The 19,527-nt window shown below is 39.5% G+C and overlaps 1 protein-coding gene across 1 annotated transcript in view; it reads right to left on the bottom strand.

The window, feature by feature from the left end:
- Positions 1-4,286: 4,286 nt before the first annotated feature.
- The window catches only part of LOC136877133 (thioredoxin reductase-like selenoprotein T homolog CG3887), a 29,882-nt gene continuing 14,641 nt past the window's right edge, over positions 4,287-19,527 (bottom strand). Inside the window, exon 4 of the mRNA XM_067150944.2 lies at positions 4,287-4,500. Coding sequence (XP_067007045.1) covers positions 4,376-4,500 — 125 coding nt within the window. The 3' untranslated portion in view covers positions 4,287-4,375. The remainder of the gene's footprint in view (positions 4,501-19,527) is intronic.

Here is a 19,527-nt window from a genome sequence, read left to right as displayed (position 1 = left end):
CGCAACATATTTCAACAGTTTACGCAAGTCCTTTATTTTCTCAGCTTTTATTGGAACCCCACCCTCTGAATATGCTGCCATTGGTTGCAAGGAAAATGTGCAAAAGTTACCTTTCCCAAGATGAAACGTATGTTTCACAATGCTGTTTATGAAGGGAAGTGCTACAATAACTCCTGGTTTCTCTGCCCTATATCTGTATTCTTTAAACGAAGAAGGAGAAAATGCAATCTTTCCAGCACGAGGAGTATTCTTTGTGATGTTTCAGCTGATACAGTCACTTTTTTAAAAAACTCAGGCCACCACTTGTCAAAATTAAATACTGCACTTGAGTCTACTAACTTAACTGTAACATTTGCTTTGCTGTTTACAATAATTGCCATATACTCTTCGATAGTATAAACTCTGTCTACTTTTTTAATGTTTTTCTTAAATAGCCCAAAGTCCCTGTCGCATGGTAGGAATGAATGACCCCTCTCGGGAAAGTACTGTCTAATCTCCTTAAATCGATTTGAAGCTGCCAGGCCTAGCATTAGTCTTATGACCGTATGGTTCTTATTTTGGCCTGGAGAACCATCAGAGAAAACGTGTAACTGGTCAACATTTTCTGACACAAATTCGTCTATATAATCTTTCAGGAAAGAAGCATCTTCATTCGCACCCTTCTTTCCTTGGCCTTCATGATACATATACACAACACACTTGTCCGTTGCAAGATCATGAATACAAAACACATTCACCCACAACTGTCTCATGTAAAACACTTCTTGCACCGGTATATGTGGCAGGGGCAGATTTTGCATAAAGTCAAAGGCAAGGCCTGTCACTTTGTCATTTGTTCTGCATAGTGTTGCAACTTCTTTCAAAGACCTGTAGAATTTCCTGCTTCTTCTTTTATGAACATCATATTCAGCCTGAGCTGCACGCTTTGCTGATTCACAAATACGTGGACTCCTAAGTTTAGCTGTGAACTCCTCACACTTGCTGCAGACATCGATCTGTGGTCGTCCGAATCGGTAGTTGTAATTCTCAACAAAATAAGTCCTGTAGAAGCTGTATTTGACTCCACACTCCGGGTATTTTGTGACAAACATGTTGCGCATTTCTTTAATAGTTAAGCGGGCATCTAAGTAATGCACTTCTTTCCCTCCGTAATGAGTCCGTTTCAGAGGGAATGATTGAATATGATCGGATATCAGTTTAGTGACATCTTCCGGTATCTTTCTGGTATTTGGATTGGTTCCTTTCTTGTCCCTGGGAATTTCTCCATGAAGAAGAAGCATTATGATACGGAATACTCTTTTCTGAGTGACGGCATGCATGCTCATAAAAGCTGAACGGCATACCTTCTTTCTATTGTTGCCATCCATAACAAAGTAAGTGAAACTTGCTGCTCGCTGCTTTGAATTTTCATTCCTCGGTCTTCTGGTCTTAATTTCATTCTTCTCGATGAGGCGCTGCAAGTGTAAATCTTGTGCATCCTTACTAGGAAGTTGAAGAAACTTGGAAAGAATGGACATGCGAGCCTCTTCGTTTATAATCTCAAAGCACTTCTTTCTGCATCTAGAAGAATAACATATTATTAATACTAAGTATAAATCTGTACCATATGTATTGTTATCTAAAACAAGAGTAGAAAGTTTGGTTGCATGTTAGAATATTATTTACTAAACAATCCCTAGTAATACATTTCAAGCTCCTTACTTACCTGCAGTCAGAACCGGTTTCTTTGCCTTCCACAACTCTCCCACGTTTATTCACATATGCCAGTCCTCTGAGTCTTGCGTGTTTCAGAACACTATGTTTATGGCCCTCAGGCTGTGCCTTCCTTTTCGGAGTCATATTCTCAAACGTAATACATAGATCACTTTGTCATCCACCGAGATACAAACTGAAATACTGTACACTATAACCCACCATGTACTGTACGATTTCTGTTTCCCTCCAGTATGTTGTCCTTTGTGTTGTACCAACGCCGTAAATTGAAATATCCCCTGTTATACCTACATCGCATGCAACGTGCGGCAAAGAATGGAACTAAGTCATGAATAGCAAGTGGTGAAGAAACGCACTAAGTCATCGACTTAGTGCGTTTCTTCACAATATGCCTGATGTCCATCCACTGTTTCTCCCACAAGGAGAAGGCTGACTTATTTCTTTCCTTTACCAAATGATAGGGCTTGGTTATGTGAGGTAAATGAGGCAATAAAATGAAAATGGCCGATTTTGACTTAGTTCCTTACTCGACTGCACGATTCAATTATACCGAAGATAAAAGCAGAAATAAGTTTTAAGGAACACATCATAATCTTAACATACTGTTGGGTAGGCAACCCGCTGATCGGACTTGTCTTCCGGTTTGCTTATCTTCCCCTATTTTATTTTTCCCCCCTTGGTGCCGAACTACCAATCAGATTTCGTTCAAACCACTTCATAATCCCTCTCGGATGTAATAAGAACAAACTGTGAAAATTTCAGTGAAATTGGTCCAGTAGTTTTTGAGTCTATTAGCTTCAAACATACCAACATCCAATTTTATATATATAGATGTACATATCATTTTAATGTCACTGACACTGCACTGTGTCTTAATCGATTGAACTTTTAACATAATGTATTCATGTAACCAGTCTTAAGTTGGGTTCTATGGGTTGTGCATACATTTTTTTTAAAGGCCATTGTGTCTGTACCTTGATTATTTTATTCGGTGTATTTGTGTGATTTGCTTTATGGCTGATGATGACCTACAGTTAGCTTGAAACTAGTCCCTGAATGAAGATGTAATGTAAACATTCCATAGTTTGTATGGAAATGAAATGAAATGGCATATGGCTTTTAGTGCCGGGAGTGTTCGAGGACAAGTTCGGCTCGCCAGAGGTGCATGTCTTTTGAAATGACGCCCGCAAGCGAGCTGTGCGTCGTGATGAGGATGAAATGATGATGAAGACGACACATACACCCAGCCCCCGTGCCAGCGGAATTAACCAATCATGGCTAAAACTCCCGACGCTGCTGGGAATCGAACCTGGGACCCCTGTGACCAAAGGCCAGCACGCTAACCATTTAGCCATGGAAGGTGGACCTTAAAAATAAAATATTTAACCACTATTGTGATCAAAGTTCAATACAGATCAATCATCATGAAATTTATATCTTTTGACTCTGAAGGTAAGACCAACCCTCAACATCAAGTCCAAGCGTGGAATGATTGCCTTGCAGCAGTCGGCCTACGATTCAACAAAAGAAAACAGAATTTGGATACCATCAACAGTGTTGACCTACCGACGACAAGAACCCTCAGTACTGAAATCTCTAACCGTGTACAATGCATGGCTTAAATGGTGTTTTATGGCTGGTGTATTCTGTGATAGGAAAATTCCAGAATGGTTTAAGTTGAAAATATATTGTTCTGTAGTCTACCCAGTTGAATGCTGGTCCTCATCAGAAGTAGTGGCACAGCAACTTGCCGAAAAGGAAACAAAGATGCTCGGATGGACACTTCACCATCGGTGGCGGCGGCTGATGCTTGTATCCTAGTATTAATTTCTCTCCAGCAATTCTTTCATTATCTGTATGCTTTATGCAGATGTCTTTGATGGCCTAGCAGATCAATCCTGGCATGAAACAGGTGGCCATATTGATTGCACTCAATGAAGGATGGAGCACGTGGCTGGGCCTGACATAGTTTACATCTCTCATTCCTATCTTCAATGTCTATGTTCAAACTTTGCAGCAACAGTTGAAGCGGTTGAGTGCCAGCGAGTATGATTTTTTTGCAATGGCACACCAAGTCATAGATCAATGCTTGTGCTTCTCAAGGTGTTCTTGAGTTGATCTTTATAGAACTTCAGAGGGGCACCATAAGGTCTCCTAACTGTACTAAATGTAAGGACACTTTATAATTGTCACGGAAGTTCGCACCAGTTGCTGAAAAGACAAGAGAAAGCCGTCTATGATGGTATGGACGTGTACTTTGAACAGAAGTAACAACAAGAGAAATGAGTGGTTTCACTTTGCAAGCAGACGGGGAAATGACTGGTAGGATGACCGACACAGATTTGGCTTAATACCCCACAAGAAGTTCTTAAGGTTACAGGCCTGCCCCACTGATGAGACACATGACTGTGTCGAGTAGCGACAGAGAATAATAATAATAATAATAATAATAATAATAATAATAATAATAATAATAATAATAATAATAATAATAATAATAACAACAACAACAACAGCAGCAACAATAATAACCCTGGTAGTTGGGAACTTGGCCAGTCAGTTTTGATCTCCAGTGTATTTGAAATAAACTGACATTTATTCAAATATATACAGTTGGAAATGTCTGTTATTTTATGCTGGACCTGAACTAGTACAAAAATTACTACTTAGCAAATCCTGGTTTCAGTTCTACTTTTCCTTGAAATCGTAAGTTATTGTCAATTATTTGGAATAACTCTGCTGGCTGAGGAATCCTTCCAGTTTCAAGCTTTGACCAAACAGGAACATCTGTAAGAAAAAAAGAAAAAAAAGACTTGTGATAAATATTATGAAATCTCCAAACTAAATTGCTGTACAGAAGGCATAAATGAAACTAATTTTCTATGGTACACATAAGGAAAAAAAATTCAAGGTTGAGGAAATTAGAAGTACAGTACATCAATATTATTAGTGTGAAGTATCAAAGAATAAACAATCAGCAGGTCCTGGGACGATGCAGTAGAAACAGCAAGCAAATGCCTAGGAACAACTGTGTGTAAAGATGAAAAAAAGTAAACATCTTTGTGGAATGGCTTTTAATGCCGGGAGTGTCCGAGAACAAGTTCGGCTCGCCAGATGCAGGTCTTTCGATTTGACTCCCATAGGCGACCTGCGCGTTGAGAACAGGATGAAATGATGATTAGGACGCCACATACACCCAATCACCACGCCAGCGAGATTAACCAATGATGGTTAAAATTACTGGCCCTACCGGGAATAGAACCCGAGACCCCTGCAACCGAAGGTCAGCACGCTAACCATTTAGCCATGGAGCTGGACGATGAACTGAAACATAAAAAGAAGGCATATCCAAACAAGGACTGATGAAAACAGGGCATTGTACGTAGGTAACAGACTTTTTTAAATATCTGAAGCTTTTTTTTTTTTTTTTTTTTTTTTTCAGGTTTTGACTGTCAAATTCAGTCTGCTGAAGCTAATTTTGGGTGATAAATTTATAAACTACCAGAAAAAGAAAGCACATAGTTAAGAGTATTATAGTTTTAAAAAAGTTTAAATTTTATAGTAGTTTATAATTTTAATCATCACCATCAGTCGTATTACTCAGTACTGAGTATCGTGATCCCATTGTTTTCTCTCTGGAGTTACATGCTTCACAAGCGTCGCCATCCAACTGGATCTTCAGCTTTTCTCAGGACATTCTGAAGAGGAAGGCCAGTTATCTTCCTAGCCTGATCTAGCCACCTGCTTGCTGTTCTTCCACATGGTCTTCTACCTTCTATGATAGACTTCTCCAGGTTGTCTGCATCTCTCCTTAAGATATGTCCAAGGAACTGAAGTATTCTTTTACTGACATGTGTAGGGAGACATTTCACAATCTTCAGCTCTTTAATGATGGACTCATTTGTTCTCCTTTCGGTCCAAGCTACACGTAGTATTCTACACCAACACCACATCTCAAAGGCATCGATGTGGTCTTTGTCCTTAGCCTTGACGGTCCGTGTGTCACAACCGTAAAAGAACATGGAAAATACTAGTGCTTCAACCATTCTAATCTTTGCGATTTTGGATATTGCCCTGTTCTGCCAGACCTTAGTTTACTCATGGCTGCACGTCCCAGGACAATACGCCTCTTTATATCTTTCTTGCAATTTCCTGTGTTTCTTATACATGACCCAAGGTACACAAGGTCATAAACCAACTCCAGTCCCTTTAATCGACCTGTGGGATGACTTGATTTCCACGATCAATGATCATGAGTTTGGTGTTCTTCAAATTGATTTCTAATCTGTAAATGAGACTTGCATCCTTTACTCTTGCAAGTAAATCTGCAAGCTCAGCTTCACTACTGGCAATGAGTGTAGTGTCGTCAGCAAAACGCAAGTTGTTGATTTTTCGTCCACAATTGAGATACCACAAGACCCACCATCCAGCACTCTCCTGATGATGTGCTTAGCATAGATATTGTATAGCTGGGGAGACAATACACAGCCTTGTCTTACGCCTTTGGATACATTGAAAAAGTCTGAAGTATCACCATACACCCTTACGGTCGCCAAGTTACTCTCATAAAGGCCTGTCAGCAGTGACATGAGATGTACTGGAACACCAAATTCATCTAATACCTTCCATAGTTTGTCCCACTCAACACAGTCAAAAGCTTTTTTTGTAATCTACAAAGCAGATAAAAACAGGAACACGAAACTCACGACATTTTAAAATTATTTGCTTCATGTTCAGAATTTGCTCTCATGTACCTTTACCTTCCACAAAACCTGCTTGTTTCACGGATATATTAGGTTATAAGAAAGGCTTCAACTGTTGATTCAGTATGTATAGTAGGACTTTGCTTGCATGGGATACAAGTGCTATGGTTGGGTAGTTACAGCAATCCCTAACAGACCCTTTCTTGTCCAGGGGAATTAATTTAATTTAACTTTAATAACTTAATTTTAATAATTTTATAGTAGTTTATAATTTCTATTTGAAAAAGTTCAAGTATAATACTGTTACAAATATAAAACTCCATCTGTTTCATTACTCTCATTTATTTCAGGATGACCCCCCCCCCCCTCTCACTCACACACACACACACACACACACACACACACACACACACACACACACACACACACACACACACACACACACATATTTGAACACAGGTAATTCTAACCAGTTATGAATGACCACACTACAGCAATTACCAGTCTATTTACAACTCTCTTCTGTACACACACCCGGGAGTCCCGGCCGGTTGCTACCTGGGAACGTCTATAATCCTTACTTTCACTTTCACAAAGGGCATTTACCTCCACAGTTGGGCTCCGAGGTGGAGCCAGTGTGACAATCAGTGAGTTGGGGTTCGGTGGCTGGGCTGAGGGCGACAGAGGTGTTGATTGTCACTAGTGTCCCACTGAGGTTTGAACCAGGAGTTGTGGTTGCGGTGTCGGAGAGACCAGCGTGTAGGTGCAGGCGACAGAATGAAAGACTGTACTGTGTATTCGTGTAACTTTGTTGACTGAGAATTGCCATGAACCAGCGAGGAAACGCGCTATCGTGAGTGGAAGGATAAATGTTCCCGTGTTAATGTTCGCTGTTGTATCATCCTGCTGTTGAATACTGTTCGTAGAGAGCTGGATTTGAACACTGGCTATACAACACGTGACGACTGTTCGTTGGTTCGATTCCCCTTATGGTCCGGTTCTTCACAGAGTCCCATGCAGTGAACAATTAAACAGCCCAACAGTATTCAACAGCAGGATGATACAACAGCAAACATTAACACGGGTACATTTATCCTTGCACTCACGATAGCGCGTTTCCTCGCTGGTTCATGGCGATTCTCAGTCAACAAAGTTACACAAAGACACAGTACAGTCTTTCGTTCTGTCGCCTGCACACGCTCTTCTCTCCAACACCACAACCACAGCTCCTGGTTCAAACCTCGGTGGGACACTAGCGACAATCAACACCTCTTTTATTTAAACATAGGAATTGGGTTAAATGAAGGAGTTATATTATATTCAAGATCATGCTTTCACGTCTCTGCACAATATTTAAAAATGAAATTTACCGTGGTCTTTATAGCTATTGTTGGAAGTGAAGGAGGATTTCCTGTTGTGCATCTTTATCAAGAACTCAAGGGAGACTTCATTAGTTAGTCGGAACATAAAAAATGATGAACTCTTCTCAGAAGAACTCTTAAGGTTTCACATTACTTTTTCCTGACTGCTGGCTCTTCAGAAATGTATGCGGTTGTTTTGTATTCATGAATCATTCAAGACGAATATTTTTGCACTACAAGATGTGAGGTTAAGGTTATTTTTAATATGTATAACTTTCCCTGTTTTCATCTCCTTGTAAGATGTGTATTGTTTAATTTCCTGTTGTGTATGTTTATCAGGAACTCAAGGGAGACTTCATTAGTTAGTCAGATCATAGAAAGAATGATGATCTCTTCTCAGAAGAACTCTTAAGGTTTCACCTTACTTTTTCCTGCCTGCTGGCTCTTTAGAAATGTGTGCGCGCGCGTTTTGTATTCAGGAATCATTCAAGGCAAATATTTTCGCACTGCAAGTTATGTGGTTAAGCTTATTTTTAATATGTATAACTTGCCTTCTCAACGATGCATGTGTTTCTACATTCGTCCCTGTTTTTATCTCCTCGTAAGATGTGTATTATTTAATGCAACACCTTGTATTAAAAAACTGGGTTATATGAAGGAGTTATATCATGTTCAAAATCATGCTTTCACGTCTCTGCGCAATATTTAAAATAAAAATTTTACCGTTGGTCTTTAGAGTTATTGTTGAGAGTGAAGGAGATTTTCCTGTTGTGTATGTTTATCAGGAACTCAAGGGAGACTTCATTAGTTAGTCGGAACATAGAAAAATGAGGAACTCTTCTCAGAAGAACTCTTAAGGTTTCACTTTACTTTGTCCTGCCTGCTGGCTCTCCAGAAATGTGTGCATGTGTGTTTTTTTTATTTTTTTTAATATATATATTCAGGAATCATTCAAGAAGAACACTTACGCACTGCAAGATATGTGGTTAAGGTTATTTTTAATATGTATAACTTTTGTTTTCTCAACGATTCATTTGTTTCTACATTCGTCCCTGTTTTTATCTCCTTATAAGATGTGTATTGTTTAATGTAACGCCTTGTGTAATATAAATGCCTACATCTTGCCTATTTCCCACATTTTGGCTGATGATGACTGTTGCGAACGACGAAACAACATATCGGCCGCACATAACAAAGTTCAGTTCCATAGGCGCACAAATACAATTTTGAAACAAATCAAATGGAGGACCAGACTGCCCCAAACGAGCAGACACAAACACATCACTCACAAGGTGATTCAAACATTTATTACAGATGAATAAAACACTGCATATTTACACATTATGTACAACAAATTCGGAGGTACACCAAAACACGTGTACTGCTGCCGGTTGCCATGTTCAGTGTCTGTGTATAAAACAAAAACGCAGCAGCACATTGCCAACTGTTACAAAATGAAATGCGGCAGACGAGTACCAACACAAAAGCCGCAACATACCCCCCCCCTTTGAGGGATCTCAACACTCAAAATCAAAGTCAAGTGTTCATGTTCATCACAGACAAATTAATAAAAAAGTAAACTCAGATACAACATATACAAATATACAACTATACAACATCCTTGGGCAATGGACACAATTTCACTATGGCACGGCGCAAAAGACCAGTTTTAGTCTTTACACTGACCACACGAGTAATATTGTCACAACCAGGATGGAGCTCCTGGATTATACCAGTTTTCCAAACCAGAGGAGGAAGGTTATCCTCCCTTAGAAGCACTAAATCTCCCACAGTTGGAGTCCACTTTCCTACAGAAGACCATTTACGTCTTTGTTGAAGTGATTGTATGTATTCTTTTGACCACCTCTGCCAAAAATCGTGATACAGCTGTTGCACCAAATTCCATTTAGTTAGACAGGAGCGGGAGCTGTTGGATATGTCTGGAGAGGGGATAGAGGTCAATCGTCTCCCTACTAGAAAATGTCCAGGTGTCAAATAGCATTGATCATTGGGGTCGTCAGTCATTGAACAGAGAGGTCTCGAGTTCAACACAGACTCAATTTGATACAAAAGAGTACTCAGCTCTTCAAAATTAAGAATGCATTTTCCTAGGGTCCGCTTTAAAAGTGATTTTGTAGACTTTATTCCAGCTTCCCAAAGCCCACCGAAATGAGGACTGGAGGGTGGAATAAACTTCCAATTCACATTCAAATTAGATGAATATTCCTCTATTTCAGTAGAGCTATCCTTAATAAATCTTAATAACTCATTGTTGGCTCCAACAAAATTTGTGCCATTATCACTCAAGATGAGATTTGGAAATCCTCTACGCGCCGTGAATCTTCTAAATGCGGCGAGGAAGTCCTGAGTCGTTAGACTCTTCACAGTTTCAAGATGTATTGCTTTAGTGACAAGACAAACAAAGAGAGCAATGTACGCTTTAAACTTTATCTTACTCCTCGGGTTATCACCTTTAATGATGATTGGGCCACCATAATCAAGACCAACCTTAACAAAGGGTAATGATGGCTCAACTCTATACGAGGGTAACTGACCCATTATGTGAGTGGTGAGTGGAGGTTTGCTCTTGAAGCACTTGTAGCATGAATGGATCACACCACGAACAACTGTCCTCCCACGTGGAATCCAAAATCTGTTACGCAAGGAAAACAATACAGCCTGAGGGCCGGAATGCAATAGCATCTCATGTTCATGTTTAACAATCAGTTTAGTAACAAAGTGTTTCGGAGGCAGAATGATGGGGTGTTTTTCATTGTATTCCAACTGAGAATTCATGAGTCGACCACCGACTCTCAACAACCCGTAGTCATCGAGGAATGGATTCAAAGTTTTCAATGAGCTCGAAGAGGCAACTACATGATTAGACCTCAAGTCATGAAGTTCCTTTCCATACTCAATAGCTTGCAACAGACTTATTATCTTCATTTCACTAATCCTCAATTCTTCAGGGGTGAGTGGACCAATGACACGAGCATCCTTAGTGGAGCGAACATTGGTAATAAATCTCAGAACATAGCTATAAACTCGCTTAAGTTTGAGAAAGGACGAAAACTTCTCTAACTCAGGTGGGTGCATATTAACTAGCAAGACTCTCAAAGAGGGTTTCGATTCTGCATTCACAGCAGATGGTGTATTACTGGCAACAAAATCAGGGTACACCGGGAATAATTCGCGCAACCAGGATGGACCATGCCACCATACATCAAGAGAAAACATTTGTGAGGGTAAAACACCTCAAGACAAGTGGTCAGCTGGATTGCTGTGGGTCGGTACGTGTCTCCAATCTGAGACTGAAGTGAGGGATTGAATTTCAGCAACTCTATTAGCGACAAAGGTTTTCCAACAATTGGCGGGTTTCTGTAACCAACACAGAACTATCGTGCTGTCAGTCCAGCAGTATGTTGAGAAAGGAATGTGCAATTTCAGCAATTCAGTTACCTTACTCATTAGGCGAGAAAGCAATAGAGCAGCACAAAGCTCTAAACGGGCAATAGATTGCTGTTTTAATGGAGCAACTCTCGATTTAGAAGTCAACAGGATCACCGATACCTCATCATTTTCAGATACTGTCCTAATATACACACAAGCACCATAGGCAGCTTCTGAAGCGTCAGAAAAGCCATGGATTTCAATAACCTTATTCTTAGCAAAGGGCATTACATTTCTTTGCACTCTGAGGTCATTAAGCAAGGGGAGCTCACTGTAGATAGCATTCCAGATTTCAATAATTTCAGATGAAGGTTCTAACACAAAATCCCAATCAATTTTCAACTGCCAAAGAGACTGCAGGATAAGTTTACACTTAACTACGGCACATCCTAACAATCCAAGGGGATCAAATATGGAAGCAATGATAGTGAGAATGCTTCTCTTAGTGACTTCCTTAGGTGCTTTCTTCAAGTTTATTTGAAACTGAAACTCATCACATTTAGGATGCCACACGATACCTAATGTTTTAATAGCTTCATCCTTAGTGAGGTTACAAGGTGACAACATTTCTCTATCCTCTACAGGGACATTGGCAAGAGCTTCTGGACAATTTGACGTCCATTTTCTAAGATGAAAATGTGCACTATCAAGCACAGAAGAAATTTCTGATTGAAGCTCCTTAGCTTCTTCAACTGAACTAGTACCTGTCAGCAGGTCGTCAACATAAAAACAAGAGCGAATGATCTCTGATGCAGTGGGGTGAGATTCCTTGTGTTCATCAGCAAGTTGAACTAGACATCTCGTAGCAAGAAAAGGGGCGGAACTTGTACCGTATGTTACAGTAGTAAGACGGTAGTCCTTGATTTCTTCATCAGTAGATTCACGCCAAACAATTTTCTGAAGATTTCTGTGGTCAGGATGAATTAGCACACATCTATACATCTTAGCAATGTCAGCCGTAAGAGCAACAAAATAGGTTCTGAACCTTAAAACAATGGACAGCAAGTCAAGCTGAATAGTAGGACCAACCATTAACATAGAATTCAATGCTATCCCATTTGATGATTCACAACTTCCATCAAAAACAACTCTCAACTTGGTTGTAGTGCTAGAATCCTTGAGCGCACAATGATGGGGCAAGTAAAAGCTTACAGAGTTAGAGGTCTCTGGAGGAGCAATTTCCATGTGACCCATTTCACTGTATTCACGCATGAAATCTACATACTTCCTTTTCAAGTCTGGAAGCTTAGCAAATTTATTTTCCATCTGTTTGAGCCTTCTAACAGCATTATGCTTAGACTCAGCTACAGGTGGCACTTCAGCACGAATAGGAAGTTTGACAACAAACCTACCAGAATCATCTCTTTGAACACTATTCACAAAGTGTTCTTCACAAGCCCTTTCTTCAGGAGTAAGAACTGGTTGATGAAGTTCTTCAAGCTCCCAAAACCTTTGGAGTTTAGTGTCAATAGAATCAAGTTTTACAAGATTAGCACGACGAGCCTTGGCATTATTCTTAATGCACGACTCAGGGAAAGTGCCTGACAGCACCCAACCAAATTCGGTATCTAATAAGGCGGGATAACCCTTCTTATGCAAAATATTAGAAGACACAATTTCATAGTAGACATCAGCACCTAGCAAAATATCAATAGTAGAGGGCTGATTAAATGTCCTATCACTCAAAATAATATCATCAGGAATAACCCAATTGGAACAATCAATTTCCTGCGCAGGGAGTGGACTTGTGATTGTGTTCACGACTGCACAGTTCAACTTCAATGTATAATCTGATACATTTGAGAACAAAACAAGGTTACATGTGGAACTTACAGGAGACACATTCGAATTGCCTATACCAACAATAGGTAGACGACAAGACCTAGTACGAATACCAAGCTTCTTGACAAGATCAGACGTCACAAAGGATAATTGACTCGCAGAGTCTAACAAAGCTTTAACTAGTATAATCTCTCCTGAGCTATTTTTTATTCCTACACACACTGTGCTCAGCAAAACATTAGAACCTAGTCCTGAAACAACCTTCATGGCAGTGGGTGAAACAATTGCAGAACTTGTAGCATTCATATTATTATTGTTATTATTGGGACTTGCTTGTTCCTTGTGAACCAATAAGTTGTGGGGCCCATTACACTGGGAGCATTTGTTTTGCTTACAATGTTTAGAAACATGAGAAGCGGAAAAACAAAGATAACAAAGTTTATTTTCCCTCACAAACTTGCGACGGTGATCAATGTTTGCTTGTTTGAACTTTCTACAATCAGAAATGCTGTGATTATCAAGTTTGCAAAACCTACAATTCAAGGAAGTGCTATTGTTAGCAATGTGAAGGGCTTTTAGGTTGGATTTTAAGTCTCGTTTTTGCTCAATAACAGGTTTCTTGCATTCTGTTAGCTCTAATGTTTGACATTTTCTTTCCAAGAAATCAATCAAATTATTTAGTGTGGGAATATCAGTGGAGGCAAATTTGTTTTCCCATTCACTCCTATGGTTGGACTTGATCTTACTTAGAATCAATTCCTGTAGCAAAATTTCATGTAGTGGAACCTGACCCTCTAAATTGTCAACAGCACTAAGATTAGATTTTACTTGGTTTATCAATTTGCGATATTCAACGGAAGATCCACTAGTACAATTATGGAGACTGAGTAAATGTTTTACGTGCTGTGAAACAATCAAGCGTTTGTTATTGTACCTTTCATCAATTAAATTCCAAGCAACAGTGAAATTATCAGCACATATGGATAGGTTATCTAACAAATCCCTAGGTTCGCCTTGAAGAGACGACAATAGGTAGTGTAGTCTTTGCACATTGTCAATGTGGGTATTGTTAATAACCAAGCTTTGAAAGGTGTTCCTGAAACTCAAGTATTTTGTCAAATCTCCTTTAAAAACAGGCAATTCAATGGGCGGGAGCTTCAAGCTACAGTTGGACCGAGTAGAGTTATCAGAAATAATGGATGCATTGCTTGGACTTGTGGGTCTCTCAAATGAGCAAAGCAATTCTTGAATCCTAGCAACTATTGCATGATATCTGTTTTCAAATTCATCATGCTCTCCAAAGTGAGTTTCGCTAGATTTTGAGTCTAATTCACATTCTAGATACTCCCTAACAATGCTGAATTCCTTCCAAATTTCTGGCAGCCTATTTTGCCTAGAAATTAGTTCGTGATGGTTGATGTTATCTTGCTTTAAGTAATTTTCAAGGTGAGTTAATGACCTTTTAAGTAGACCACGTTTTTGAACAGCCTTTGCTTCGGATTCAAACACCATGATGAATAGTTGAGGTAATCAATTATTGACAAGATAATAATAGAAATCAATCTTACAACTATGGTGACTATACAAACAATAAGCCCTATAATCAGTGCACTGCATTCATTTGCATTGTTAGAATGAGTGACAGTCTTTGAATGGAACCAACAATGTAGGTAGATGCACAAAAGCATGAAATAACGTATAATAAACCACGTACGTTCTAAAATATACAAAATACACAAAGCGGCCCAACAAATTATTAGCACGAAATCGTATAATGCCCATGAGAAGTCAAGACAAATCTGTTAATTCTATACACGAAAAGTGCTAGCAGTAGGGTTAGGATATCAGGCAGGATGTCCACCCTAGTCAAGATAGGAACAATAAAGACAAATGGAACAGACTTACAGTACATGGCGGTGCTGTATCATCAATCATCACTACCACTGGAAACACTCCTTGGCTGGAATCACATGCCCAAAGTGACTGGAAAGTCCAAAGGATGACGTCTGCGATGTAATGTTCACTGGAGTCCAAATTCCACGTAGCATTTAACATCTCGAACATCAGGGTATCAGATAAAGGCTGGCGTAAACAGCTCACAAGAACAAATGCAATAACACGTGGTAACTTCCACAGATTGTTAACGTGCGATATCAAAGCAGTTCCAAAACAATGTAGACTTCGTTGAAATCTCAATATGACGAATTCAACCATTCGTAGTAATTAGCCTTAAGCATGACATCCTGGTGCTTTTATACAATAACTGTTCACGATGCTTTTCGCGCCAAGCTCGTTGCTATGTTCAAACGGCGATTGCAGGCAGATTGCAGGCAGCAATTCATGCAGCAAAAGAACAGCTTCCTTATTGGATTACTCTAAAATGTAATGCACATTTGTGCGCAAATTTCTTCTTATTATAACAATTTTTAGGTGACTAGCACAATGTTCAAAGTTCACAATGATTCTCATCCGGCCCGGAAGGACCAAAATTTTATGTTGCGAACGACGAAACAACATATCGGCCGCACATAACAAAGTTCAGTTCCATAGGCGCACAAATACAATTTTGAAACAAATCAAATGGAGGACCAGACTGCCCCAAACGAGCAGACACAAACACATCACTCACAAGGTGATTCAAACATTTATTACAGATGAATAAAACACTGCATATTTACACATTATGTACAACAAATTCGGAGGTACACCAAAACACGTGTACTGCTGCCGGTCGCCATGTTCAGTGTCTGTGTATAAAACAAAAACGCAGCAGCACATTGCCAACTGTTACAAAATGAAATGCGGCAGACGAGTACCAACACAAAAGCCGCAACAATGACGCAAACACAGCGTCGAAACTAGTTCCAAGTGCAAATACATGTTATAAATAAATATAACATTTTTGTATTGAAAAGGTGGACCGTTTTAAGTTTTTCCCAACAATCAACACCTCTGTCGCCCTCAGCCCAGCCACCGAACCCCAACTCACTGACTGTCACACTGGCTCCACCTCGGAGCCCAACTGTCACTCACTCTAACACTGACTCCCACACGGAGTCCAACTCTGACTGACTGTCCGCTACTAGGCTCCCTTTTTATAACTCGCATGATTTGATCCAGAAATTTCACAATGTCACTACAGACAGAACATTCCCGTTCAATCTCCAAGGAACTCACAGGTAAGCAGGCCGCCGAGAACAATACATGGAAAGGCCGACCCCACCCCACCCCACAGGCCGGCTGGGAGATCCCAGGTCGTCTGGGTCACCAGCCCCTTCGTGGAAGTACCAAAAGGGACTACCTTGGGGCCGGCACATAACAATATCACAGGTTTCCTTCTTCAGGTAGTTTATAAATTTATTACTCAAATTAATTTCAGCAGAAAGAAGATCCGAACAGTTATAAATAGGTGAAAGAAGTAGTGTAAAACAAATAATTGTTGAATCCAAAATGAAGTCATGGGATGATTTGGGTAATAGCCTGGAGAGGCTAGGTCAAGCAGAAGTGAAACTTTACTGGACAGTATTGCAGAATTCCAGAAAATGAACAAAAAAAGAAACTGAACGGTGTTTTGGCAATCACAGAACAGGTGGAAGGAATATTATGCAAATCATCTCAGTGTAAAAAGAAGTCTTTTTGTTGACATCGCAAACAATCAAGCTGATGAGGAGGAGGACAATGATGTAAGAGAAATTACGCCTGAGGAAACGGAAATGTTGGTAAATGAACTCCATTGTCATAAAGCTGTAGGAATAGATGAAACTCCACCTAAAAATGAAGAAATATAGCATGGATGAAATGGCTTCATGGAGTAAGACCTAAAAATAGCTCAAATAAGCAAGCAAATACGACTTCAAAAGTGATTAAATGTGACCTCAAAAGCGACAAAATATGACGTAAAAATTGCAAAATATGACCCAAAAATGATCGATTTAAATATGACCATTTTAAAATAAGTTATAAATCGAAATGGCAATTCCTTTGATACATATTTGTTAACTAAATTGTTTATTCATACTTTCATATTACTTTTCTGAATATACATGTTTAGCAGTTATTCACAGTCATTCACAGTCTATTGTCCTCCATTTACTCATCAAATATTTGTGAATACATACCTATAAAGTACTAAGTTTGCTAAGATTATCAGATCACACAACATGTTAAAAATCCTAACATGTCTGCACCCTTCTTTGTTGGTTTAAAATACGAGAAAACCAGAAATCAATCTATTTTTTTTAAAAAATATTTTGCAATGTTTAAGCCCAGATTACATTAATATAACTCAAATGCGTTAAAGTTTAAATTGAGCACCACGTCACTGCTGTCGAGTATGCACTCATCTTGAAATGTACTTGTATCTTCTCCTCTAAGAACATCATTTATCTTGCTCACACTTTGATTAAGCATATTTTAAAGTTTCCATTTTACACTGGCGCTAACTATTCCATGTGATTGTTGTGCTAAAAGTTCAACACTTCTCACGTTTTCAATACTTGCATGGATTTCTAAGCTAGCAGTTTCTAAAATAGTAATTGCACTCGACATAATTCCAAAGTTCGACTTACTATATACGCCAGACTTTCTGACAAACTGCAGGAAAAAAATTCCTGCGCAGTCCTGATAGAAGCGGCAGAGTATTCCACTTGCATTGACTACAGATGCGATACGGAAAAGCAGTTTTGTGAATACTAGTTCTCATTTGGAAAGTTGGCGATGATTTTGCACTGCTACAGCTGTCGTCAAACCACCAAAATATGACCGAAATATGACGTTCCTATGAAAATAACTCAAAATATGACCTTATGACAAAGAATAGCCAAAATATACATTTATATGACAAATAAAAATCACTTAACTGTGACGATAATCACCCGATTTGCACCAAAATCCAATCAGGTAATAAAATGGAGACAAAGAAAAAATATGACTTTTCCTAAACATCCGAGCCCTAGTAATAAGTTCAGCAAAGAAAGTTAGTAAGGTACCTTCTGACTGGACCAAAGCAGTAATTGCACTTCAAATCAAAAAAAAAATCAAAATCTCTTTATTTGCAAATGAGGTGTCTACCTCGGTGGCAAATGGTACACTAAAATACATTACTGTCAAGCACTAAATTTTAGATTAACAAGAGAAGAAATTTTTTCCTAGAATACAATATTATACAATTTACGCTATTTTTCTATTAAACACACAGCTCATCCTTAATAAATTTATATTGTTTACAAAATTCTACTTATAATATCTCCTGTACTTACAAATATAGTCAACTCATGGAGAGTATGTGGAATTACTACAAATAATACTATACAACTGGTATAAAATTAAAATTTACTTTGCATTTATTTATTTATTTTTTACCCATTTTGAAACATAAGTAGCATAACGACCTGCTGCGTCTTAACCAGAGCTCCTTTTGCCACCACTTTTCAGAGTTCCTGAAGGGCCTTCACAGCTACCGTAGCGGTCCCAGAGCCCTCAAAGTCCCCACTGTACTTCACCCCTACAGGCAGTCCCCTACTTTGGCTGTCCAAACTCCTTAGACCAGGGGATGGAATTAATTTATTCACACACATTTTTTATTTACAACAACCTGCACTGGTCGAATGCCCTCTAACATTTCATTTATTTTCTCTGTTGCTGTTTATTCCCTTCTTGAATATCTGTACAGATTCTGGAAAAGGATCAAACACTACCCCTGGTAAACTGTTCCACTCCTTCACGCCCTTCCCAATGAATGAAAATTGGTAAATTTGGTAAAGTTATCTACGAGGGCTTAAAGAAAAGTAGTGGAAATAATGATAGAATGCAGTATTTAATGAACTAACAAGTACAACTGCATTACTTTCCTTCAATGTAGTCAACCGCATTTTTGCCAAATGTCGGGAAGCCGTTAGGAACCGCTGGCAAAGCGCTCTCTGTCAATGACAGCAACGGAGCGCCCTACAGCACGGAGTACAGATACCATGTCCGGCGGTCTCGGAGGGGTTCCTTCGACTTCGGAAACAGGTCGAAGTCACAAGGACTCATGTGAGGTGAGTACGGAGTGTGTTCCAAGACCTCCCAATGCCACTGTCGCAATAACAGCTTGACACTGTTTGCGACATGAGAATGTTCATTGTCATGCAACATGATAGGGCAATCATCTCGCATTAAATGTGGATGTTTGCGCCACATAGCCGGATGCAGACGTCATTCCAGAAATCAGCAATAGTAGTCACTGTTGACGGTTTGTACCTCAGGCACAGCATGCATAAGAATAATACCCTCAGAGTCATGTGCCACAATCTGCATAAGCTTTACCCAACTGGGTTCCTGTCCAAATTCTGTGGACGTGGCAAACCTCTGTGATGCCACTCATTCGATTAACGCTTTAATTCAGGCTCGTAGGCTCATGCCTGCGTCTCATCATTGGCAACAATATGCTGCAGAAATGAGTCTCCTTCGTTGCGGTATCTGTCCAGGTGGAGGCCAGCTAGTGGATACCGGTCCCATTTCTGTACAACGGTGAGTTGATG

Source organism: Anabrus simplex, chromosome 7 (assembly GCF_040414725.1).
Source record: "Anabrus simplex isolate iqAnaSimp1 chromosome 7, ASM4041472v1, whole genome shotgun sequence".
Lineage (NCBI taxonomy): Eukaryota > Metazoa > Arthropoda > Insecta > Orthoptera > Tettigoniidae > Anabrus > Anabrus simplex.
The sequence above is the reverse complement of the archived record's forward strand: the minus strand, read 5'-3'. Positions and strand labels throughout refer to the sequence as shown.